The 26,905-nt window shown below is 48.2% G+C and overlaps 1 protein-coding gene and 1 long non-coding RNA gene across 2 annotated transcripts; one reads left to right on the top strand and one right to left on the bottom strand.

Moving 5' to 3' along the window:
* Nucleotides 1-1,268: 1,268 nt before the first annotated feature.
* Nucleotides 1,269-8,655, bottom strand: CD177 (CD177 molecule; the record flags this gene model as incomplete). Its single annotated transcript, XM_049702757.1, has 8 exons — nt 1,269-1,760; nt 2,022-2,153; nt 2,291-2,476; nt 3,204-3,344; nt 6,946-7,062; nt 7,158-7,340; nt 8,076-8,258; nt 8,502-8,655. Coding segments are annotated over 8 exons (1,359 nt in total), but the record flags the coding sequence as incomplete, so codon positions are not given.
* A 33-nt stretch (nt 8,656-8,688) lies between these two features.
* Nucleotides 8,689-21,917, top strand: LOC117201804 (uncharacterized). The gene is made up of 3 exons (XR_007474424.1): nt 8,689-9,254; nt 14,177-20,264; nt 20,301-21,917. It is a non-coding gene; the product is annotated as an uncharacterized LOC117201804 (long non-coding RNA).
* Nucleotides 21,918-26,905: the final 4,988 nt, after the last annotated feature.

Here is a 26,905-nt window from a genome sequence, read left to right as displayed (position 1 = left end):
ACCCCATCAGAGCTCTAATCAGTCGGAAGCCAGGACTGCCCCCATTTTGTGCTCCTTCAGCTGCTGAAACAACAGGCAGAGACGAGGGCCACTCTGCTGATGGCCAGAGGGAACCTCACCACCAGAGGGAGGCTGGGTTGCTGGATCAAGGAAGACTATGTTTGGAAGCCAAGGGACGCGTTGGCGGTAATATCTCCTTGGCCGGTGGCCCTGTTCAGCAGAAAGTGGCCAAGAGCCAATAAGGACAAGACCACTGAACACTTACTTCCCTTAAGAATGAAGATTTGTGTCACACCAATTGTCCCGAGGAGGTGTTGGCAGGTGGTAAGAGAACGTAGAATGGGTGGTAGGAGAGGGCAGCTCTGATCACCACCAGCTACACAGTCAGGACCTTTTCATCTTCATTATATGCTGTTTTTCCCCATCTTCCTCTCACTGTGGTACATGAAGAACTGGTTGTCTAACGCTGTGGGTGTGTGACCCATTATCGTTAGCACAATATGGTAACGGATGGGAGTTGTGTCTTCTGTATTGAGGACTCTGATTTTCATGTGGACAAAGGAAAGGGGTGACTGTGCTGTTTTCTTCTGTTTCCTTCTTCAAATTCACTCTGTTTCCTTCTTCAAATTCACTCTCTCAGCTTCTTCTCCTGCCCTGTGCTGTGGGGACTGTCAATGGGATCTCCTGCCTTCCAGCTGGGTTCAGTCAATGGGGAGACCCAACAGGAGACCACAGGGCGGACACTGAGTGAGGTTGGGGTATTAATTCCCCAGCTCCCTCCCCGTAGTGTCGCTGTGGGCTGGATGGGTTTTCAGCCTGGGAGCAGAGATCCTGTCAGGCAGCGTTCTCTAAACACCACCCCCTCCAGATTCTAGTAATGGTCATGACTTCTCAGTGTTTCAGGCCTAGGATGATAACAGCCCCAATGATATCAGCCTCAGGAAACTGTGCAAAGCCTCTTGTTTCCCTGCTTCACACAAACTCTTAAGTTATTCAAGTGGGGTGAGCCCGCTGTTGGTGCTGAGGCCCTGGCTACTGGGATAGAAGCCTCATTGGTGCACCTTCGCCTCCCAAGTCATGGCGATGCCCAAATACTTTTACTTGCAGCAACCTGAAGACTCTGCCGCCACCCAGTGGGGTCCAATGGGGATGTGGACCAGATCAGTAAAGGACTGCCTGAGATGGTGAATCTGTCACCGGATTCCTCTCCTCCCTCATGCCAGATCTCTGGGAGCCCTCCCCTCCCCTCACGTAGGGAAACCCCAGCATTTGGGGGAAAGGACAGTGTCTTTATTTTCACACACACGGGGCCACTGCTTGAATGTCCACCCTCCCGCAGGGCAAGTTCAGCTGCTCCGAGGCCCTGTCATCAGGTCATACAGTACGTGGGGTGGGTGTGGGTGCTAACTCGTGTAGAGGATTGGGAAATAATTCAGTGTCCAAGGCTGTTTAGTTATGAGGTCAGAGGGAGGGTTTGGGCTAGGGGGTCAGCAAGGGCTAAGAATCATGGGGAAATGGGGTCAGCAGGGAGGGCGCCCCACACCAAAGGGCTAGGGATAGTCCCAGCCCTGCCACCCAAGCCAGGTAGGGGGCAGGGGCAGCTCCATCTGGCACTAGGGTAGGGGCAGCTCCATCTGGCACCATAGCCTCATCACGGTCCTCAATCACAGAAAAGACCCCAATATTCTGGGTACCGTTCAATAAGGAGCTGGAAGGTTGGGCCATGCAGCCCTGGATGTCCACTGGGGAGCTCAGCCCACCTGGAGAGTGAATATGAGTCAGAGAGGGCTCAGGTTTCCTCAGCTTAAATTCCTAAACCCTAGGAGTCCTAGACCCTCCCCGCCTCAGACCAAGAGACCAGGCTCTTAGGCCCCTCCTCCCTCTGACCTAGAAAATCTGGGTCCCCAGCCCCCTCCACCCTCAAACGCATAAGCCAGGGTCTCAAGCACCCTCCCGCCTCAGGACCAGTGAATTGAGGCCCCCAGCCCCTTCATCCCTGGGACCTGACCTTCAGCACTCACCTCCCCTGAGAGCAATGTGACCCTGGTAACAATGACTGGTGCCCTTAGGACACGTCACAGTGTCAGAGTTTTGTGTGCAGGATCCAAAGGACAGACAGGTGGGACATTGCAGGTCTCCTGGGGCAGGGGCAGCTGGGGAGCAGAGAGAAAGTTGGGGGCGCACAGCTCTGCTCTTAGCTCTTAGCCACCCTCCTTGAGCCCCAGAGTGTATCTCTGGGGCCCCATCTCTCCCCACCCCCGGTCCCACCCAGCCCGCTGGGGTCCCACACCTGGACGAGGGAGGGAGTTCAACAGGACACTGCTGCTGGCAGCCGAGTTGCACCTGTCGGAAGTGCAGAACCGGGCAAAGGAGGCGACGAGCACTCCGGGCGGCCCCGAGTGTATGGAGATAGCCTGGGAATCCTGTGTCCTGGCCTTGCTGCAGCCTTTGCTCCCCACCAGGAGCGATCTGAGTCCTGAGGGGTGACAGAGTGAAAGCTGGGTGGGGGGAGGGGAGACTCGGAAGGCGGCAGAGCCAGGGGTTCCTCGGTGCACAGCAGGCAGAGGCGGGATGCGGGTCCTCTGAGGACGGGAGCACAGGTCCCGGTGAGTGCACGGGGAAGACCGGGGCCAGAGCCTGGGTACTCCCCCAGCTCTGCCACCTCTCAGTTCTCGCTCAAATGTCACCTTCTCACTAGAGCATCCTCAGAGAGCAAATTACCACCTTTACCTCACTCTCCTGATCTCCTTTCCCTGCTGGATTTCTTTCCATAGCTCTTACCTCCATAGGCGTATCTTACTCTTTTTTTTTTTTTTTTTTTTTTTTGCTTCCCCACTGGCACGTAAAGTGGCAAGAAGGCAGATGCGATGGGATCTACAGCACCTAAAACAGTGCCTGGCACACAACGGGCAGCTCATTAGACCTTGAATGCAGTCACTGAGGTTACTCTGTGCCAGCTCTCTCAGCCCTTTGCCTGGACTACCGGATACAGCCTAGCGACCACGCAGCAGGGTAGGTACTACGATTGCCATCACCTCGGCCCCAGGTTTCAGAAGGGGAAACCAGGGCGCAGAAAGAGGGAGAATTGGGTTTGGAACTGCAAGCGTGAGGGGAAGCTGGCAGGAGATTCAGGGCACAGAATCCAGGGCAGCGAGACGCAGGACCCCGTGCGGGGGTCTTGCCCTCTTGGGCAGCCCACACACCTACATCTATGAGCAGAAGCGTCTCCTGACACACCTCCCCACGATTACACAGCTGCTTCGTATTCGTGGACCACGTGACGGGTTTCTGAGCCAGGGCTTGAGAAATCCGAAGCATGTTCCCCCGATAACAGGTCAGCATAGCTGCGGAGAAAGAATGGCCAGGGTCTGGGTGATTCAGGGGCCTGCCTTGTCCTGCGCTTGGGAAGATGATCACGTTCTTGACTCGCCCTCCAAGCCATCTAGCTGCTGGGTGCCTCCGCCTCAGATTAGCAGGGACACAGGAAGTCCGAGCCCCACCCCCAGTTTTTCCCCTGTTCTTGCTGGAACATCGCGGGGGCTTTTCCCAACCCCCCTTGGGGACGGCTGCTCCTCCCTTTGGGTGTGAGAGAGATGGATGGCTCTTCCTTAGCATGAGCCAATCTCTACTTCCCTCTCCAGGCCTCAGCGTCCTTATCTGGAAAATAAGGAGGGCAGCCTGACACCGCAGATTTCTTTTAACTGAGAAACCCTATGTTCCAAACAAAAATACTCAGACGCTTCGCGCGCCCTGAACACTTAACTGAGGTGCCCGGCTGCCATGACTACTTTCCAGGGATTAACCCGTTTAAGCCTCCCAAGGAGTTGCCTCGCCTGGATTGGCTCATTTCCTCCTGGCACCCTGGCCCCCGCCCTGCACCAAGCAGGTGGTGTTATCCTCGTCATCCCCATTTCCTTTTCTTTTCTTTTTTTAAATATCTTTATTCCCCTTGATCACTCTGCTGGAGCCACACTGGCCTCTGGATTCTTCCTTGAACACATGGCAGGCACATACCACCCCAGGGCCTTTGTATACTCTGCGACCCCTGACTGTCTGGGGTTATCTCCTCCTCCCTGAACTTGGCGAAAGAGGCTCAAAGAGGTGGTAATCCTCAAAAGCTGGTTCAGCGGCAGAGCCCAGACAGAAACCCACGTCTTTCTGACTCACACGCTCAGCTCTTAAAGGCTGTGCTCTCCCTGACTGTGCGACCCACTGCTCTCACTGGGACCACCATCCTATTCCTTAGCGGGAGAGTCAAGGCTGTTACAATCCCAGCCCTTTGGTTCTTCTTTAGTATGGGCTCCTGCGGTGGTCCATTTTGCACCCAGTCCTGGCACCCCGTCCTCTCCTTCCCCCACGCCTTCCAGGAGCTGTTCTATCTCCCTGAGATGCCCTTCTGTTCTCCACTTACTCCCTGACATCTTGCTGTACCCCATCTTCTCATGCCTGGCCTTGCCGATGCTCAATAGATATTTGCTAAACTACCGAACTGAACTTAACCAGGGAAGACAAATGCACCGTCCAAGATCCGGCTCTGATGCTGAAAGCCAACAGAATATGGACATAGATTAGGGATATCCATTTGTGGCCTAATGGCTGTGTTTTATGTGACGTGTGTGGTTTGAGAGCGTACATATATGGGATGTGTGTAGATGTGTAGTGGGTATGTGGGGTGTGTGGGATAGTATGGGAATGTGTGAAATGTATATGGTGTGTGTATGGTATGTGATGTGTGGTGTGTGTGTACAGTGATACAGTGTGTTGGTGAGGTATGTGGTATATGTTTGTTGCATGGGTGTGGCGTGGTGTGTGTCCCGTGTACCTGTGTTTTGTTTGTGTGTGCTGTCTGCGGCATGTGAAGTGTGGTCTGTGTGCTGGGTGTGGCATGTGCTATATGTAGTGTGTGAAGTCTGTGGTGTGTGCGGGATGTGTGAGGTTTAAGGAGGCCCGTGTGCAGTATGTGAGGTGTGGTGTGTACTTGGCACAGTGTGTGTTTGTGTCTCCTGAGTGTATTGTGTGCGTTATGGTGTGTGGTGTGCGTGGCGCACATCTGATCTGTTTCGGAAACGCCTTCTGAATTATGAATGTTACCTAGTCCCAGAGACGAAGGCCAGATAAGTAAACCAGCATTAATGAGAAGGAAAGATTCAGACTCTGTTCTCCTCTGCTCAACACCCTTCCACAGCTCCACTGCCCTCAGCAGAAAGGCCAGCCCCTCAGTCTGGCTGGGCAGACACCTGACCCACCACCAGGACCCCCCGCCTACCTCTCGGCTCCCCCAACAATATCCATTCCCAAGACACAGCAGGGCATTTCCTGCCTCCTTGGCCTGGCACCCGCTGTTCCTTCCTCCTGGAAAACTTGTGATCACCCACCACCCCCAGCTGCACCCCATCCTCTCGATGAGCCCCTCCTCAGGCAGAGCCAAGGGACCCCTCTTCAAACCAGCGGGCTGCCCCCACCTCCAAGCCTTTGTCCATGCTGTTTCCTCTGCCTGTTCGTGTCCTTTTCCTCTTCTGTGAATAAACTGCAGCTCATCTTTAAGACACGGCTCATAGGTCACTTCCTCTGTGACGCCCTCCCTGATTCGCCCCTCCCAGGACATCAGTATCATCCTTCTCTGAGGCCCCCCCAGACCCACTTCCATGACAGCCCTGTGACCATCTGTGTCTGCGATGTCTCCCTTCTTGGTCCTGGAAGCCCTTTAGGGCAGGGCCAGGGTCTGAGTCCTCTGGGGTCTCCACAGACCTTGGAATCCTGTACAAACTCACATCAGCAAACGCATCGTGGGTGCCCATCCTCAGCCAGCCCTTGTGCTGCCCGAGGCTGGAAGCCTGGTGTCAGTGACATCTAGGCTCTGTCCTCAAGGCTCCCAGTCCAGCCAGAGAGATCCAAACAAGAGGAACGTTTGCTGAACTCACTCAACTCTCTCCCTGAAGCTCGGACAGGGAAGACCCTTCTCCCACTTTCCTAAGACCCCACGCCCCACCTCGCCACGGCAGGTGCTTCACAGCAAGACGCTCTAGGCCACTCTCATCCACCGGTGTACGGTTTGGCTGGGTTTCCACGGGGAAGTGGGGACCCTCCCCGTGTCCCCGTCTGGCTTTTACTTTTCCTGTCACACCTGAAGCACCCTTGATATCCTCGCTGATCTTTTATCTCTGCAGCATGGCTGCTGGGGTGCTCCAGTACCATGGGTGGGGGATGGGTGAGGGTGGTCAAGGGGAAGTGGAAGACCCAGGGTTACCCAAGGTCAGGGGTGTGGAGAAGTAGAATTGGAAGCTGCAAGTCACTCCCAGCAAGGAAACCAGCCGGCACACCTGCACTCACTTCTGCAGCCAATGGACAGAGTGGCACGCGAGGCAGCCCACCCTCTCTGCCCCTCTGGCCTTCCTCCCTGCTCCCCTGCCCCTCTCCCACCTGGACAGGCCCAGCATCATTTAAAACACCCACCAGGGGCTTCCCTGGTGGCACAGTGGTTGAGAGTCCGCCTGCCAATGCAGGGGACACGGGTTCGTGCCCCGGTCCGGGAAGATCCCACATGCCGCGGAGTGGCTGGGCCCGTGAGCCATGGCCGCTGAGCCTGCGCGTCCGGAGCCTGTGCTCCACAACGGGAGAGGCCACAACAGTGAGAGGCCCACATACCGCAAAAAAACAAAAACAAAAACAAATAAAACACCCACCAGTGGACTCCTGTCCTATAGATATGTCCCCTGGACCACGCACCCTCTGTCTCCCCTTAAGCTGGACACCTCTTACTGGCATCCTCACCTGAAGCGCCTACTGGGAGAATCCCTTACATCACATCCGCCTGAGTGAGTAATAAATATCTGAATGACGTGATGCTGGCTTTGGTGGGATGTGTTTGGATGTCCGCCTTTCACAGGGTCATCGTGGCCCGAGGCCGCGGCGCAGGGCATTTGGTCTTGTGGGTATGACACTCACCTTCAGAATCACAGGTCTCCTGCAGACTGATGGGCCCGATTTCCTGAGTCCCATTAAGCAGGTTGCAGCCTGCTTGGGACATGCACCCCTGGACTCTCAGATGGGTGGAGCGGTTCCCTGTGGAAAGTGAGAGGAGGGGAGAGAGGGAGACACTGCTGCTGGGACCATCCATCCCTCATGCGGGAGGCGCAGCTCTGGGAAGCCAGGCCCACCCTCCGGGTCCCAGACCTCAGCTCCCTTTCCTCCCCAGAGACTCAGATCTCGGTCCGGCTCACCAGCATGGAGCAGAAGGTGCCCACTGTAGCAGTGCGTGCTCTCGGCGGGGCAGGTCAGCTCTGCTGCAGACCGGCAGCTTTGGGCAGACAAGCAGACTGGACACCGCACAGACCCCAGGGCTGGGGAGGTGACAGAGAAAGGGAGGCAGGACTGAGAAGGCTCTGAATTCAGACCGTGTGCCTTCCCTCCACCCCTCCCCCATTTTGCTGGTCCCCAAGAATCAATTCCCTAGTGTCCCCCAAATGTGCCCTCCTCGAGCTCTTCTCATGAAGGCCTGGGGTGCGGGGCATTTGGAACATGAGCTAGAGAGACAGCAAGGTTGAGGAGGGGACGTGAGATCTGGGAAGGGGCGTCCGGGACTGAGCGCAGGAGGTGGTACAAGTCGGGGAGCGGTGCCCGGGGAGGACCCAGTGGCTTCACCCACAAGTTCCACTAAACAGTCCAAGAAGACAAGACGCCCGTGTCCACAAAAGATGCCAAAGAGTAGAGAAACGCAGAACACAGCCCCAAACCCGATTTACGGTCTCAGACAGAAAAAGACAGTGGGAAGTCACAGGCCCGTTTCACTCAGGAGGAGGAAATGCCAGAACCCTGACTAGAACACGCGTGGACCAAATCCAGCGGGATGGAAAGAAGGAGCTGGTACCAGGTCAGGGCCGGAGCCAGAGTCGGAGGTGGGTGGTTGAACATGGGAAGAGCGGTCCAGTTTTCTGCTCCGGGACTGTTAGAAGGAGCTGTGCTGGGGAAGGGGGGCAGGGAGGGATTCTAAAGGAGCATCCCCAGGGTGCTCACCCCAACGCCTCAGCCCCGTGGCTTCCCTCCTCCCAAACACCCTCCTCCTCTCCCTCCGGCACCTGTGGGTGGGTGCGGGGCCCAGAGAGGGAGGCTGGTGAACAGGTGGTTGCACAAGTCCTCCCGGCACACCCGGGTGTAGGAGGCGATGGACAGGCCGGGGCCTGCCCTGTGCTTGGTGATGAGGTCCTCGTGATCGGCTGCCTGGGTGCAGCCCTTGATGAGCACCATGTACACGTAGGGTCCTGGACCAAGAGAGAGAGACGGGCCAGGGTGAGGTCATGACTAGAGGGCGGATGTGCCTCGTGCTCTGGGGTGAGAGGCTGCAGAGCAGGCCACTGGGTAGCCGAGGAGGCAACAGCTCCTGGTACTGGGGGGAGCAGGCTTTCGAGTTTGTACACAGAATATGCCCTAGGAGCGGGGGCGATAGGAGCGTCTCTGCACAGAAGAGGGTGGGAGTCGGGCGGGGGCCCACGGGCCCTCCTTACCGTTCTCCATCAGCATCAGAACCTCCTGGCAGCTCCAGCCTTCCTCACAGTGCTTCTGGCTAGCCGTCCACTGGAGGGGCAGTTCCGATGCATTCTTCACAGACATCAGTGTCGCCCAGTAGCAGGTCAGGGCCTGCACTCCTGAAATGGGAAGAGCCAATCAGTCTTAGCTCGTCCTCCAGGGATGAGCCAATCAGTCTTAGCTCATCCTCCAGAGTCCCCTCCCCTCTGAGGTCCTCACTCACCTGGCACGGTGATGCCCAGGAGGGCCAGCAGCAGGAAAGGGCTCATGATCAGGGCAGCTGGAACCCGCACTCCTGCTCTCTCCTCCTTTTTATATCTCGCCTCACTCAAGGCAGTCCAGGAAAGGGGTGGGGAGGGGAGGGACTTGCTAAATGGGGCGTGGGCCTCTGTCTGAGTCTCAACACCTTAAAGGCAGCAGGGGTGGGGAAGGGTGGGGGCTGGAGGGTTGGCGAGTGAGGTCGAGGGGGAGTCTGCATCCTCCCTCCTTCCCCAGACCCAGGAGTCTGGGCCCCCAGTCCCTCCACAGTTAGAGATGGAGGCATCCTGGCTCCTAGACCTCACCAGTCCAGGTCCCCAGCCCTCTTTCCTCCAGAGCCCAGCTGTGGGGGTCCCCACCCACATCCTGTTTCAGGACAGTTTGTGAAGGCGGTTTCCTCATCTCATAGCACCTTGGCCACCTTCTGGCCCCAAGTGAGGAAATGGCCCAAGTGCCCATGAAGACACTGTGAGGTGAGTCTTGGCCGGTCGTTACGCTCTCCCTATCCTAAGCTCTGCCCTCCTGCTACTTCCCTTTTCTTTCTCTTTCTATACTGCTGTCCTTTTTGTTCTCTTTTTCACTTACTTCCCTCATGCTTTCTCTTCTTCTACTGTTCTCTCCCCTCCCAGCACAACACAGGCCCTAGAATCTCCATCTCCCCGCCACCCAGGAGGGAGCTGAGGAATGGTGGGGCGGGGGTGGGGGTAGAGACTGAATCTCTATCAAAGAATTAGGATATTCCTCAGCAAAGCCAAGTGTCTTTGCCAGAAATAGATGGCACAGTGGTGTGCTAGAAGACCAGCTTTTCAGAAAAACCGCATCAACAAACCCTGCCTCGGAACATCGGCCTATTTCTATGGTGTAAATACTCCTACCATGTCTCATTTTAAGCTACCAATCATTTAACAACCAGCTCGCAAAATTCCTAAATATTTAACAATCAGCTTTTGCAAGCCTGCACAAACTAGCTCTAGCATGCTGGGTAGGAGGGAGACAGGGAAGAATCAGGGGTGTCTGTCGGTGGCTGCAGAGGCCAGATGTGGGTCTGTGAGAAAGAGAGGGGAAAGGGAGAAAAGAGTGAGAATAGGGCTTCCCTGGTGGCGCAGTGTTTGGGAGTCCGCCTGCCGATGCAGGGGACACGGGTTCGTGCCCCGGTCCGGGAAGATCCCACATACCGCGGAGCGGCTGGGCCCGTGAGCCATGGCCGCTGAGCCTGCGCGTCCGGAGCCTGTGCTCTGCAACGGGAGAGGCCGCGGCGGTGAGAGGCCCGTGTACTGCAAAAAAAAAAAAAAAAAAAAAAAAAGCTAGAAGAAGGAAGAATTTGCTCTCTGCTTGAGCTGAGGCATACATCTTCTCCTGCCCTGGGACATCAGCCCTCCTTGTTTCAGGCCTTTGAACCTGGACTAGGACTTATACCATTGGCTCCCCTGGTTCTCAGGCCTGAGGTTTGAACTGGTGCTGCAAGCTATCCTGGGCCTCCAAGGTACAGACAGCAGATCCTGGGACTTCTTAGCCTCCATAATTTCATGAACCAATTCTTCATAATAAATCTGTTTCTATATATTCATATATACCCTACTGCTTCTGTTTCTCTGGAGAACCTTGACTAATACAGGCACTAATCCCATCATTAGAGTTCTACCCTCATGACGTAATGACCTCCCAAAGACCCCAGCTCCAAACACCTTCATACTAGGATTAGTGTTTCCAGTGCACCAGGTACCCAGACTCCACTGGGGCCCAGTAATAAGCCTAGAGCCCCTTTCCAAATGTCTGATTGCAATCTTCAGAAGAAGGCGTAGATTTTCTCCAAAACATGGAGTTCTGCACCGTGATTATCCTATTGGACCTTGTAAGATGTTCCATATTGTAATATACTGGGTTTGAAACATAGACACTGTTAATGCCTTTATTTTCTAAGTACAATCACCCAGGAGTTATTTAGAAGAACTTTTTTATATTTCCAACTGGGAGATTTTGGTGGAAGGAAGCTAGGATTAATTTCTAGTATAATTCTTTTGTGGTTTAAATGGTTTGTTCTTTTTTATAATTTATGACTACTCCCTATATGACCTATTGCATACTAACCCTACTGTTTGATATTAAAATGTATCTGCATTTATCAACACATGATTTTACTTCTTCAGAACCAGTTGAGGATTAGCCAAGTCTGATGTCCTCTTACAGGAAGTTAAGGGTTTTGCCTAACTGTACTTGTGAAACAACGTTACAAGGTTTTAAAAATCAATTTCCGATAAATTAATTTGCAAACTGGGTTCCGGCTTCTCCTCTTTGGTAATTGAATAAAGTTTGTTCTGTTCCAGTCCTCCGGCCCCCCCCCCCAAAAATCAATTGTAAGTCACTGATTCATTGCAAAAAACAATCAACTGTGGGCTAAAAAATTGTATCAGAATTTAGATTTTGCTTATTTATTTGTAGAGCCTTGAACTAGCTAATGCTCCTTTGGTTTCTAAATTATTCATGTTGGGTCTAAAGTCAATTTCAGTCAAAGAAATAACTTTTAAAGCTGTTTGCATTCTTCTAGTTTGAGTTGAAAAGATAGAGGGGAGAGAAAGGGGGGTTAGGAAAAAGAGAGAGGAAAAAAGAGAGGAAGAGAGAGAGAGATAAATGAAGAATAGAAGGAAAGAAAATTAGCTACAGAATGGAGAAGGAGAGAAAAAAAGTAGAGACAGAATGAAGTTCAGGTTTGTAATATCTAAAGATCAGCCTGTCTCTTCTGGATATCGACCCCTAATCTGATCCCAGAACCAGACTGATTCTTAACTCTGACCCTATACAATCCCACATTCTGAAGCTAAACATCTCATATCAGTTCCTGACCCTGAACAAGCTAAGCCCTAACCCTGACCCTAAACCCTGATTCTGTTATTTGCACTGCAGACTTGAACTTTAAAGAATCGAAAATAGTCATTCCCCAAGTGGACATTCACATCCAGAGATGGTGTTTCATGGGCTTACAGTGGGTTAGGCAACCTGTGGCCTTTCAAGCCTTCAACTTCCCCCTCTACATTGGTTTTGTCACCCATCCCTCACAGCCTCTAAAGACACTGACTGAAAGAAAAACACTTCCTTGGTCTTCCATTCCTTTCAGTGCCTCTTCCCTTCTCAGTCAAGCATCTTCAACTATCTGGACATATTTTCTTTGCTTCTATTTTTTCACCTCCCACTCACTCCTCCATGCTCTTTTTCCATCGCCTCTTTCTCTAAAATTGCTTTTACTGGGCTTCCCTGGTGGTGTAGTGGTTAAGAATCCATCTACCAATGCAGCGGACATGGGTTCGAGTCCTGGTCTGGGAAGATCTCACATGCCACGGAGCAACTAAGCCCGTGAGCCACAACTTCTGAGCCTGTGCACCTAGAGTCCGTGCTCCGCAACAAGAGCAGCCACCACAATGAGAAGCCCGCACACCGCAACAAAGAGTAGTCCCTGCTTGCCGCAACCAGAGAAAAGCCCGCTCGTAGCAACAAAGACCCAACGCAGCCAAAAATAAAATAAATTTTTAAAAATTTATTTTTAAAAATTTATTTTAAAAAATTATTAAAAATAAATTAATTTTTAAAAATAAAATAAATAAAATAAAATTGCTTCCACCAAGGTTGAGATTCTGGGGGAGGGTAAGAGTCCAGTTGAGGTGGACATCACACTCCAGGTTGCAAAACTACCTCCAGTCGTGAAGATGTGAGAAGTTTATTTTTCCTTCGGATAAAGCTAATTAACTAATACAGACAATCACCCCCAATTACCAGATGAATTTAGGATATGTGACAAATGGTGCTGTCAAGTCCTCTTACTTGAGGACTAGTTACTGTTTACCTTAAGAACATGTATGTGGGGGTTGTATCTGTCTGACTATATAAGGGAGTGAGCTTTCTTTCGGTCTTTCAATTTCTTAGCAAACTGCCTGTAATGCACATCACATTCTGGTTTAATGCTGTAATAAAACTTTTTCTTTTTTCTCTTCTACCTGTGTGGAGAGGTTTTCTGGGTTGAGAAAAGCCTTTGTTTTTCTTTTTTTTTTTTTTCTGTTTTAAATTGAATATATTTGACATATAACACTGTTTAAATTTAAGGTATACAATATTTTAATTTGATACATTTATATATTGCTCTATGATTGCCATTGTAGCAATATTTCACACCTATATCCCATTACATAATTATCTTTTCTTTTTAGTGGTTGGAATAATTAAGTTCTAGTCTTTTAGCAAGTTCGATGATTATAATAAAATGTTGTTGTCTATATTCATGTTAGAGCTCTATGGCTTATTTACTACTTGTTGCAAGTCTGCACCCTTAAACAACATCTCTCCTATCCCCGGCAAGCCCATCTCCTTGTTACCGACCAAGGTTCCTGGCCTCCTTAATCAATAGAAATTGATCAGAGGCCAGCCAAGAAATTCAGGCAAGGCCTTATTGGGGTCCCTGCTGCAGCAGGGGGGAATGAGAACAAGTAACAGGTTTCCTTGCTGGCTCGCTCTCTGAGGGGGCTGCGAGCGGGTCCCTCACATGGGGGGAGGGTAGGGGTGTGTCCAGCGGTGGGGCTGGAGGAGGGGCTGATGTGGTTTGCCCACCCCTCAGGTGGTGGTGTGTGCAGGGGGCATGCGCAGTACCCCGATTTTGCTCCCGACCCCCTGCTTTTGCTGCCAGCTCTTTAGAAGTGGCAGTAGGGCTTTTTGGTCCCTTTGTATCGTGTCCAGATTTTGCCCCAACTGCGCATGCACGCAGTTATTTTTTTTAGCCCCTTATAGTTTCTTTGTATTTTGTTGCTCAAGGAGACGTTTGTCCAGGTGCAAGCGTTGCAGCACTGCAGCATAGGGTCCGCGTCCCAGCCTGTCTCATCCTGGTAACCACCATTTTTACTCTCTGTTTTTATGACTTTGGCTTTTTAAGATTCCACATATAAGTGATATCATACAGTACTTGTCTTTCTTGGTCTGACTTAATCTCCCTTAGCATCAGGCGCTCAAGGTCCATCCGTGTTGTCACAAATATCTGTAGCAGGATGTCCTCCTTTCTCGTGATGGAATAATATTCCATTGTATGTGTGTATATATATATATATATATATATATATATATATGTATAATATATATATAGGTCTATACCCCAGAAGTGGAATTGCTGGATTTCATTTTAGTTACATTCTCGAAACACCCCCGACCTTCTGAATTTCTAAGACATCACCTTGCTGGCCGATCCTCAGAGAGGAGGTGCAGCCCTCTCCTTACAGATCATCAATGAAGATAGCCCCATGACCTTGATCACCTTTACAGAGCTCACTGGCCCCAGGGGTGGCTGAGACCTCTGAGGAAGGAGCGTGGCCCCAGGCCCCTGACCTATTCTCAGTCAGTCACCTCCTATGTTTCTCCACAGGCCCAGTGGCACAGCCCTCCATCTGAACCAGCAATACTACAATCACAGAACATAAGGACCCTGCCGTCCTGACCTGCCTCTCAAATGACGCTGGGATCTCCATATGCTGGTTCTTCAATGGCTAGAGTCTACTGCTCACAGAGAGGATGAAGCTGTCCCTGGACAACAGCAACCTCTCCATAGACTCCGTCAGGAGGGAGGATGCTGGGGATTATCAGTGTGAGGTCTCCAACCAGGGCAATTCCAGCAGAAGTGACCCCCTCAGGCTGGATGTGAAATGTAAGTGACCACTCGCCCCATGCTACATCTTCCCGGGAGGATTACTCTACAAACAGTGTGCAAAATGGATAGAGGTCACAGGGGGCAAAACAGCAGTTAAGAGACCATTATAGTAAACAGATGGCAAAATCTTAATAGCACCATCTCTGGAAAAAATACAATTAGTTTCTAATCCTGGGTCTGGCATTTACTCTGTGACCTTGTACAACATTTTTTTTTTCTGGCACACTTTCTTTATATGGTAAAAATTAAAAGTATGTAAGATTTACCATTTAAATGATTTTTAAGTTTATAGCTCAGTGGCATCAAGTACATTCACATTGGTTTGCAATCATTACCCATATACATCCACTACATTTTGGTTAGTATTGTCATCTGAAAATATTATCTTCCAGTCCATGAACACAGAATGTCTTTCCATTTATTTATGTCTTTAATTTCTCTTACTATGTTTTCTCCTTTTTGAACAATTGTTTTTCAGTTTTTCTGTGTACAAGTCTGTCACTTACCTAGTTAAGTTAATTCCTAAAGGTTTTATTCTGATTGATGCTGTTATAAATGGAATTTTTAAAGTTTCCTTTTCATACTGTTCACTTTTCATGTATAGAAAATACAACTGTATTTATGTGTTGGTTTAGTATCCTGCAGCTTTGCCAAATTTGCTTATTAGCCCTAACAGTTTTTTGTGACATTTTTAGGGTTTTCTATATAAGGTCACATCATCTGCAAACAATTAATTTTGCTTCTTCATTTACAATTTCGATGTCTTTTATTTCTTCTTCTTCTTTTTTTTTGCCTACTTGGTCTGACTATTACTTTCTTTTTTTTTTTTTTTTTTTTTTGCGGTACACGGGCCTCTCACCGTTGTGGCCTCTCCCTCTGCAGAGCAGAGGCTCCGGACGCGCAGGCTCAGCGGCCATGGCTCACGGGCCCAGCCACTCCGCGGTATGTGGGATCTTCCCGGACCGGGGCACGAACCTGTGTCCCTTTCATCAGCAGGCGGACTCTCAACCACTGCGCCACCAGGGAAGCCCTGACTATTACTTTCAATACTATTTTGAAGAGAAGTGGCAAAAGCAGGCATCCTTATCTTGTTCTTGACCTTAGCGGAAAAACTTTCAGGCTTTCACATTTAGAATGATGTTAGATATGGGTTTTAATATATGGCCTCTATTATGTGGAGGTAATTTCCTTCTATTCTGAGTTAGAGTGTGATGAAAGGATTTTGAATTTTGTCTAATGCTTAAACTGATTTAATCTCCTTCTTAGTTATAGGTCTATCATATTTTCTATGTCTTTGTGATTCCACCTTGGTAGCTTTTGAGTTTCTAGGAATTTGTCTAATTCATCGAAGTTATGCAACTTGTTGGCATATAATTATTCATAATACTCTTGTAATTCTTATTATTTCTTGAGAATTGGTAGTTATGTTCCCACTTTCATTTCTGATTCAATCTGAATCTTCCCTTTTTTTCTTGAGCATTCTAGTTAAAGGTTTGTCAATTCTGTTAATCTTTTTTGAAGAACCAATTTTTGTTTTTATCGATTTTCTCTATTATCTTTCTATTCTCTGTTTATCTCCACTCTAATTGTTATTATTTCCTTCCTTCTGCTAGCTCACGGTTTGGTTTATTCTTCTTTTGCTAGTTCCTTAAGTTGTAAAGTTCGGTTGCTGATTTGAGATCTTTCTTTTTTTTTCAATGTAAGCGTTAACAGTTATAAACTTCCTGCACAAGATTATTAACTACTCTGAGCCTCAGATTCCTCAACTGAAAATTGCAGTAAAAGCACCTGCTTCATGGCATTATTTCAAAGATTTAATGTACTATTAAATTAAACTCTTGGTAAAATGCCACACACAGAGGAAAATGTTCCATAACTGTTAGATGCTATTACTACTACTATTACCATTAGGCTCTATAAAATCAGGTACTCCTACAGTCAAGGACTACCTGACTCTAGATCCACCTGTTAGCTGTATGACAATGGGCACGTTTTTTCACCACTGGAAGCCTCAAGTGTTTCACCTATGAAATGGAAATAATGTCGATCTGGCAGGGTTACATGAATCAAATGAGATATATGTAAAGTATATAGCCCACGCGCCTAGAGCCCATGCTCTGCAACAAGAGAAGCCACCGCAGTGAGAAGCCTGTGCACCACAACGAAGAGTAGCCCCCGCTCACTGCAGCTACAGAACGCCCGCGCGCAGCAACGAAGACCCAACACAGCCAAAAATAGAATAAATAAATTAATTTTTTTAAATGGATAACCAACAAGAACCTACTGTATAGCACAGGGAACTCTGCTCAATGTCATGTGGCAGGCTGGATGGGAGAGGAGTTTCGGGGAGAATGAATACATGTATATGTATGGCTGAGCCCCTTTCCTGTTCACCTGAAACTATCACAAATTTTTAATTGGCTATACTCCAATATAAAACAAAACGTTTTAAAAAAAAGAAAATTTATTCCTTGAAGGAACAAGTAGAGACTTGTTGTTTTGCAGAGCACCTCCCACTGTAAAATAATGTCACCTTCATTGACTCTTCGTTTTTCTTTCGATGACAGTTGATTCAACACAAGGAAGTTCTTCTGGCCTCTCAGGTGGTGCTATTGCCGGCATCGTGATTGGAGTCCTGGCTGGCGTAGCTCTGAGAGCACCCCTGGTGTATTTCCCGTATATGAGATAGACTGAAGGGTATGATGCCTTTCCTCTTGTTCTGCTTTCTCTGAGGCTAATCGTCATGCTCGGGAGAGGGAAGGAGACTTCATCTCTGTCTCTGGACCTGGATCTGCTCCTTATGCTTCCTAAAGCCCTGCTTCTTGGCACTAATTCTGATGGGTCTCTTCTTCCCTGGTCTTCATGCTTCCTGTGCCCTACTCTGTCTTGGGCATAGTTATTCCCAACCCCACCTGGTTTAGAGGGAGCAGAACCAATTATGTCCCTCTGTCCCCAGTCAGGGAAGCCAAGGTCCAAGAAGGAAAACTAATGAGGAAATGAAAGAAGCAGGAGGAAGGGGGTCCTGCGCTCTGTCGACAACAGTAGCAGGAGGAGGGGACAGGACAGGAAGAGAACCTAAGAAAAGCAGAAACAACCAAAGGCCTCCTGGGCAATAAATAAAGTGACAAAGAAACAGCATCTACCTACAAAAGGGGAAAGGTGTCAGGGTAGAAATAAGCTCAGAAGCAGTTGGCATGAATGGCCCCAAATGTGAACAGCCAGTAAGCAGGAGAGGAGTAAACACCAGAAGGGATGATGGGTAGATTGAAGGAGGAGGTCCTCAGAGGAAAGAGGACCAACCAAGGTATAAATGAACACTGAGGAGCCCCAAGGAGTCATGCTGACAGGGTCCTTCCTAATTCAAGGAGCAAAGGTCCTGTGCCTGGGAATAGCAGTTACAGTGTCTGATATTTATTTAGGGCAAGTGACCAGCGCGATCTCACAGAGCACAAATCCTCAGACCACAACCAGAGTAAGTAAACCTGCTCACCTAGTGAGAGCTCGTATGTTCTACTATATACCCTGCCCTACCAGGGAATCCCGGATTTCCAAGTGAATCCCTACCTTCTGAATTATTAGAGGGGATCTCAGTTTCCCAAGCTTAAACTGGCATAGGTCCTCACGCCCTTCCTAGCCATGTAAGATTCCTCTGAGACACAGCTGGGGGAGAGACACTCGCCCCTCCTAGGCCAGGCAAGCCAAGCAGGCCATGAGATGGACATGTTTCCAGGAGCCTTTTCCTCATCCTACCTCCTTCCCCCTCCTGCCTCTATTACGGATGCGGGCATCTCCTTTGGTGAGACTTTCCCTGCCTTTGGTGCTCTGGGTACTGTGGGCCTCAATGCCCCTCCCTGCCGCTGCAGCCTGCTGCAGAGACACACACCTGGGCAAAACTCATGCCTTGTGAACTGGAAGAAATCTTCGGAAGTGCACTGAGGCCTCTCCCCGCCCCTCCTTGGTCTCATGCCCTGGGGTCTGGACCGCAGACTGAGGGAAGTGAATTCCTTAAGTCTTAATCATGGGCCACCCCCCCACCCCACCCTCTCACCACCTGCCCCCTCCTTCAGCTAGAAGCACAACAGCTTCGGAACACCACGTTCTGAGGCCATAAGTCAGCTCTGCATTTTCATGGGTTGGTAACTTCTTTTGCTTCCCCAGGTCAGGGCTAAAATTCACCCAACAAGCCAGTTTCATTGGCTCTTTTTCTCATGAAAATATCTCTGTGTAGAATGGGTTATTCTTGAAGACACAAATGGGAGATCAAGTTTGGATCAAAGTTCCTTACTGCAACAACAAACAAAGAAGTATTGGTTAATCACTCCCATGGGTCTAATTCATGCAAGAATGTTGACTTTAGAATTTTTCCCATCCTGTATTTCAATCCTGGCTGTGACCTTGAGCAAGTAACTTAACCTCGTTGATCCTCAGCTTTGCCCTCTGTAAAATGGGCATGCTGCCTACTTCAAAGAGAAGGTCAAGGAATTAAATGACAGAAATGTAAAGCCCTCATCACAATGCCCAGCTCGAGAAAGGCACTATTTCATTCTCCTTCCTCTGCCTCCTATCTGATCCTGCCCTTACTGTCAAATGATCATTTCCATTCTAATGGGTCTGAGGCCTTAGTTCCTTTACTGTCTATTAATAAATTTTACTGAATATTCTCATCTTAACCTTCAATAGAATATACATACATACTGAAAAGTGCTTAAATCATATTTTAACAATCTGAACAACCCATGTAAGTAGCACCCAAATCGATAAATAAAACATGTCATTCCCCCCCGCCAAAAAAAGACCTCCAGTTACTTCCCTTCAAAGAGTAACCACTATCCTCACTTCCAATGCACTGGACTAGTTTGCCTGATTACGCTCTTACATAAAGGAAAAACACAGTATGTCCTTACATGTATCTGGCTTCTTTCATTCAAAATTGTTTTGTAAGATTCATCCATCTCATTTTATGCCCTTGTGCTTAAGTTATTCTCATTGCTGTATCATTGTATTTCACTGTAGCATTCCATAATCTCTCTCTCCGAATGATCATTCAACAGGATGTTAGTAAGCAGAGAAAATGGGTAATAAAAGCCCTTCTCTGAAGCTAAAAGTTTCAAAGTGGTGAAAGCATGTGGTGCTGAATCACACTGGACAAGGTGAGGGCCTGGCCTACGACACTGATTTAATTGACTGCTGTTCATTCCTTTCAGATTGACGAAGGTGCATATTCTGCCCTGAACTTCAATGCCCAGGAATCAAAGAAACCAACTTCAGCCTCCCATCCCCAACAGCCACAGAAGTGGTTTATTGAGAAGTTAAAAAAAAAAAAAAGAAGAAGAAGTAGTGTTCCCTGCATTACTGACTTATTCCAAGTTTCTCATCCCCATCGCTAGGAGATTCTTTCACCCTTAGGGAAAGTAGGAAGTGTGTCTTCCGCCCTGCACCTCCCTAATGACGCACATCCTGGCTGCCAGGTCACAGCCCCTTCCTTCAGTGTCAGTAGATGAAAAGGTACATCCAAGAGGAGGTCTGGAGGAAACCCAACCTTCCTTGTCATTGAACTTTGGCAAAGCAGACCTTGGGAGAGAGTTGCCAGAACGTCCACCCCTCCCATTTGCTGACCTAGACCAGTTTTATTTATTTATTATAAATTTATTTATTTGTTTGTTTTTTATTTTTGGCTGTGTTGGGTCTTCGTTGCTGCGCGCGGGCTTTCTCTAGTTGCGGCGAGCGGGGGCTACTCTTCTCGTTGTGGTGCACGGGCTTCTCACTGCGGTGGCTTCTCTTGTTGCGGAGCACGGGCTCTAGGTGTGTGGGCCTCAGTAGTTGTGGTGCGCGGGCTCTAGAGCGCAAGCTCAGTAGTTGTGGCTCACGGGCTTAGTTGCTCCGCCTCATGTGGGATCTTCCCAGGGATTGAACCCGTGTCCCCTGCATTGGCAGGCGGATTCTTAAGCACTATGCCGCTAGGGAAGCCCTAGACCAGTTTTAAACTTGCGTATTCAGAGCACACTCATTCCTTCCCACCTCAGTCCTGTCCTATTGGAGTCTAACTTGAATTTGCCATAACCTTGAGAGTTATGTCCTTATGCACTGAAATGCATGTGCCAGAAAAGAAGAGAGAGAAACAGGAAAAGGAAAAGCTCCTCCTAGCTCTTCAAAGTCCAGTATAAATCCACAGGAAAATACATATATAACCAATTTAGGACTGCAAATTCTACACCTTTGTCTACCGTCAGGATTGTCCACCTACAGGATCAGGGCCTAAACACCTTGCTGCTTACCTAGAACACCACCTAGGCCCTTTGGAAAACTCTTCTTCAGAGAACCTACTAGAAGAAACTAAAAAACTACTTGTCTAGGTCCATAAGTAATTCCTAATAAAAAATGCAAAAAATGCAGGCACGTTTAAATAACTTTATGGGCTTTACTCCAGGAAGTGCCCACAGAGGAAGGGGTTATTGCTTTAGGGGGCAGTTGGCTCTTAACACATACAATCTGCTGGGACTTGGGAAAGGAATCAGAAAGCTACCCTTCAGAGATGATCTAAATAATTGCTAAAGAATGCACAGTTTGTGGTACTGAGTTTTTCCCCTTCCTTCTGAGACATTCTGCAATTTTAATTGTTGTAACTCCTTTCTATGTGAAAGGGGTTGTTTACTTAATTTGCTGGTAAGCCAATCTGACTGCCTTAGGTGAAAGACGCCACCAAAACCCCTCAAGTCCCTCTGGCCAGAAGCTCCTCAAGCCTTTTATGTCAGGGGCTCCACATAGAAAATAAGAAGAAGCAGTTTTCTACATTCATGGCCAGAAAGGGATCTCGCTCAGTTTCTAGGCACCTCAGACCAACCATCAGCACCATTCTATTCCACGTTTCTGCCTGTGCACGTTCCATCTGCCCCACTCACCTTCTCAGGAAACCTTGGCCTCTGCTAAGGTGTGTTTGGTTCTTGAGAAGCAGGAGCACCTGAAGGGGACACGACCACCCATGCAGCTGGCCTCGTTTACAACCTAGAAAGCTGCACTGGTGCTGATGCTCCTTAGGACACAAGGGGAGGATTATAGCTCAGCTCTGGGCTTCGTGAAAGCCTCTGAAATTTGTTTTCTCCCATGGGGTCTATGAGACCCAATGTGTCAGCATAAAAAGGACGGGCAGGAGAAGGAGAGGCACGTCTACTTCCCACCCAGCCTCCTTCTGCATGGATGGAACCTCCTTGAGGCTGTTGAGAGAAAGGTTTTATTCCATATTCATTACTTGATCTAATGCTGTGTGGAACTGGCCCCCTCAAAGAGGGTTGGTTGGGAATTCTCTGTACTCAGGTACCCCTTTCAGGGTTTTTTAACCCTGACACAGACTGTATATACCTCCCCTCATCCACGCTATTCTGTGTAATTTAATTTTGCCTGGCTAAGGCCGCTTCTGAATTATTTGTAAAATTTGCTCTATATTTATTAAAAAAATTATATATCAGGCATCAACATGCTGCCTCACAGTTGGTACTATTTTCTACAATGTCTTCTTTACAGGCAGAAGAAACAGGAATTGCTTAATAGGGAGTCAGCGTGAGCCTATTTCTAAGTCCACATGGTATCTGATCCAGTGATCAGAGAATTCGCTCAATTCATTTGCACACCTGCTAACAAAGTGCGTCTATCTAGAGCAACAAGCCACAGCTCCAACCTGCCTGGGAGAAGCTGCCTGTCTTCCTCTGGGACAGAAGATGATTTCATGAGTAGAAGATCTCCTGGCCTCTTTACTAGGGACAAATCACACTTCTCACGCAGGTGGCTCCAGTGAGTCAGATGCAGCGATACAGCTTTCACTCCAACAGTCTCCACGGCTTCAGGGGTATAGAAATCTCTCTAGCACCCTCTCTTCCTTGTACCCTGTTCCTTTCTTTCTGCCCCTCAGAGGGTCAGAGCTCTTCTAACCTGGGTAACCTTCATTCCTTAATTAGCCTGTTATCTCATTTCCTTCACTTCCAAGCAATTGAAACGTGTGCTGTCTTTCTCCTCCCTCATGCCCTGGTTTCTCCTGGCCCTCTGCAGTGCTGGCTCCCTTCCCAAGACCACAGGAAGCAGCAGAAAATCAGCACCCATCTCTTGGCCAATTCAAAGGTACTTTCACTGTCCTCACATTGTTCACTTTTACCACATCTGAGACCACACACAACTTCTTCCTTCTGGACACTCTCCTCCTACCAGCCCCACCTGTGCATTGCACCCCGACCTCAGATTTCCTACTCAGACCTGCTTGTCTCGCTCCACACCACCCTCTTTCCACAGCTTCCATGACCTCTCTGCAGGGGGCTCCTTCATCTATATCTCTAGCCCGTCTACTTCCCAGAACTCATGACACACCCAAATACCTTCTGAAATTGCTCCCCTCCTGAACTGGCTTTTCCCCCACAGGTCACTCATTCCTCTCAGTGACGCCACTGCTTCCTCGGCTCTTGCTCTTTCGTTTTCTACATTCAATACATCGTCGAAGCCTGTTGATTCCTTGTTTAACTTCTCTCAGTTATGTCATTCTCTCCATTCCCATACACCTAAACAACCCAGGCCCTCAACACCTCTGCTGGAAATACTGCTTCCAGTACTGAATTCTCATCTTTGGTGTCTACTGAAATCTCCCTTGCACACTACTGCCTCATTGCCTTCCTACAAACTGGTCCACTCTCCTACGCAAGAACCTACAGTGACCTCCCCTGGTCTACCAGATGAGTTCAAATTTCTTCCTCTTTACTAATACTTCTTACTTCCTTTCCCACTACTCTCTAGTATTATTCCTCCATTCTAATTAGTTCTGTCTCCTTATCCATCCCTGATCCTCTTCCCCATACACACATAGAATTCTTAGTCCCAATAATATGCCTGAAATCAACTACCAAACAGGGCAATGTCCTTTCTCTTATCTCATGGAGCAGTTACCCACACCAGTCATCACAAGCAAAAACTCCAACCGTGGGGAAGATGAGGACCCTGTAGCATTAACGTGTAAACCTCAGATTCCTGACCAACCTGTGATCGAGAATCTTTTCCTGATGACCAATTTATGTGTTCACGGAATCCTTATGGAGCACCTACTGTGCTACAGGTCTCAGTGTTAGACCCCATGAAAGATACAGAAGTGAGAACTACAGGGTCCCTACCCCAGGGAATATAAAGCAGAAGACAAGAGAGAAGACATAAAAAATCATAATACAGAAGTAGAAATGGAAAATGCCACAAGAGAAGAGAGGGAGAAATCCAATGGGAAACAGGACTACACATGAAACGACTGGGAAAATTTTAAAAACAACTGGTATTCAGACCACACCCACAGATTCCATTTAATTGGTGTGGGGTGGAACCCAGGCACTGGTAATCTTTAAAGTTTCCAAGATACTTTTAATGTGTAGCCAGGATGGAGAACCTCTGCTATAAGAAGTAAGACTTAAGTCTAAAAGCAGTGGGTTTTAGTTAGGAGTATAAATCAGAATTACCTAGGGAACACTTTCCACATTCATAAGCCTATAAACCATCACTAAAGAAGCTGATACAGTATGTCTGGAGTGAGACCTGGGCTTTATATTTTGAAAAGCTCCCAGGTGATTCTCACATGTATTTTATGTTAGCAAACACCTAAAACATAGCTATGATGGATATACAAAAATAAACTCAAAATGGATTAAAGACCTAAATGTAAGACTGGATACTATAAAACTCCTAGAGGAAAACATAGGCAGAACACTCTTTGACATAAATCACAGCAATATTTTTTTGGATCTGTCTCCAAAAGCAAAAATAAACAAATGGGACCTAATTAAACTTAAAAGCTTTTGCATAGCAAAGGAAACCATCATCAGAACAAAAAGACATCCTACTGAATGGAAGAAAATATTTGCAAATGATATGACTGATAAAGTGTTAACATCCAACACATATAAACGGCTTATACAACTCAACATCAAAAAAGCAAACGACGCAATTAAAAAAAGGGCAGAAGAACTGAATATACATTTTTCCAAAGAGGAAACACAGGTGGCCAAAAGGCACATGAAAAGATGCTCAGCGTGGCTAATCATCAGAGAAATGCAAATCAAAACCACAATGAGGTATCACCTCACGCTTGTCAGAATGGCTATCATCAAATAGAACATAGGGACTTCCCTGGTGGTCCAATGGCTAAGACTCCACGCTCCTAATGCAGGGTGCCTGGGTTCGATCCCTGGTCAGGGAACCAGATCATACATGCCGCAACTAAGAGTTCACATGCCACAACTAAAGATCCCTTGTGCGTCAACTAAGACCCAGCACAGCCAAATAAATAAATAAATAAATATTAAAGGAAAAAAAAGAACACAAAAAAGAAATATTGGAGAAGATGTGGAGAAAATGGAACCCTCCTACACTGTTGGTGGGAATGTGAATTGGGGTAGCCACTGTGGAAAACGGTATGGAGGTACCTCAAAAAATTAAAAATAGAATTACCATATAAGCCAACAACTTCACTGCTGGGTATATAACCAAAAAAACTACAAAAACATTAATTCGAAAAGATACATGCACCTCAATGTTCATAGCAGCATTATTTACAATTCCCAAGGTATGGAAGTAACCTAAGTGCCCATCAACAGACGAATGGATAAAGAAGAAGTGATATATGTATGTACACACACACACACACACACACAATGGAATATTATTCAACCATAAAAAAGAATGAAATTTTGCCATTTGCAGCAACATGGACAGACTTGAAAGGCTTTATGCTAAGTGTAATAAGTCAGAAAGACAAAGACAAATACAGCCTCTCTTCATCCATAAATCGGGGGAAGGAAGAATTAATCTAAATGACCTCTAGGCTTTGCTATTCAAAGTGGGGACCAATAACCAACAGGAACGGCATCATCCAAAAGCTTATTAGAAATGCAGAATCTCAGGCTCCGCCAGAAAAATCAGATTTGTATTGAACAAGATACTCAGGTGATCTGTAAGCACATTAAAGTTTGGGTCACTTCTCTAAAGTGTCTGCCACTTCTACAATGCAATGGTTTCAGACTCACCTCAACTCTGTCACTTAGCAGGGGAAAAAAAAAAAATTTACCTCATCACTTCACTTGCGCCCTTTTCCTGATCCTAACCAGAGCTCTCAGGCTTGCCCATATCCCTGTAGGGTTTTCAGAAGCACGGATGGGGCAGCGCTGCCGCCTTGTGGTCATGATCAGTAAATGCACGTGATCTTACCGTTCTCACCTGGAAAGGAGGCGGGAGGGTTGGCAGAGGGGGGTGACGTCTAAGTCACAGATGAGATAAGAGAATCACAACCACCCACAATGACTGGAAGTAACTGTCAGACAGACCTGGGCCTACATCATAGAGTAATGTCACATTTCAAAGGGCAGATTTTATAATACCTAATAAAATGTGGTATTAGTGGGAATCCTGGGTCCCAGACCAAGCTCTACCCTTGGAAACTTCAAGAAAAAAAAAATCACTGTGACAGTTATTTTCAGACATCCAGCCCCCACCTGAACTCCATCAGTAAACTTGTAATATTCCAAGGAAACTTACTTTGCTCTGACAGTTGTCTCTCACCCTGAGCCAAAGTGTGTCTGATGCAGACTCACCAAGCCTGCGGCCACTCTGTGTAGGCACAGAAATAAGCCTCATACCTTTCACACAAAAGACCTTCACATTCTTGTGAACAACCACCATACGCCCTTCCATCTCCCCTCAGCCATTTCCAAAAGGACATATTCGGAAGTTCCCTGTACTCTCCTGTCACCTTCTGAAGGGCAAGTGAAGTGTGTCAACCAGAGCAGAAACTCTGAGTCCTGGGAGTGTCCCAAGCACAGCAGCAGAGGAACAGGACGACCCACATCCCCATTCTGAGCACTTCACCTGTATTTAGAAAGCCAAATCCCACGTCAGCTCATGTGAGGAGATGGGTTCTCGACTTGTGCTGCTACCCAGTCATCCCATAGCTGTGTAGGTGTATACTTTTTGTTGTTTTATTTTTTTTTTTTTTTTGCGGTATGCGGGCCTCTCACCGTTGTGGCGTCTCCCGTTGCGGAGCACAGGCTCCGGACGCGCAGGTTCAGCGGCCATGGCTCACGGGCCCAGCCGCTCCGCGGCATGTGGGATCTTCCCGGACCGGGACACGAACCCGTGTCCCCTGCATCGGCAGGCGGACTCTCAACCACTGCGCCACCAGGGAAGCCCCTGTTGTTTTATTTTTAAGAAATATCTATTAGAGCCTGCGATGCACTATGCGCTGGAGACACAAGGATGAATCAGACCTGGTCCCTGCCCTCACTGAGGGCCAGGTACGGAGGGAAACCAGTCCAAAGCCAGAGCATTGCGGTTACATGAGAAACACTTTGACAGAGGTGAACACAGACGTGGGGGCCCATCTCGTCAACCCCCTGTGAAGACTGTCCACTCTGGGTTTTCTGGGCTCCCGTTTTCCTC

The sequence above is a fragment of the Orcinus orca genome, chromosome 20, assembly GCF_937001465.1.
Source record: "Orcinus orca chromosome 20, mOrcOrc1.1, whole genome shotgun sequence".
NCBI classification, from domain to species: Eukaryota; Metazoa; Chordata; class Mammalia; order Artiodactyla; family Delphinidae; genus Orcinus; species Orcinus orca.
This window is presented reverse-complemented; position numbering and strand designations above follow the sequence as displayed.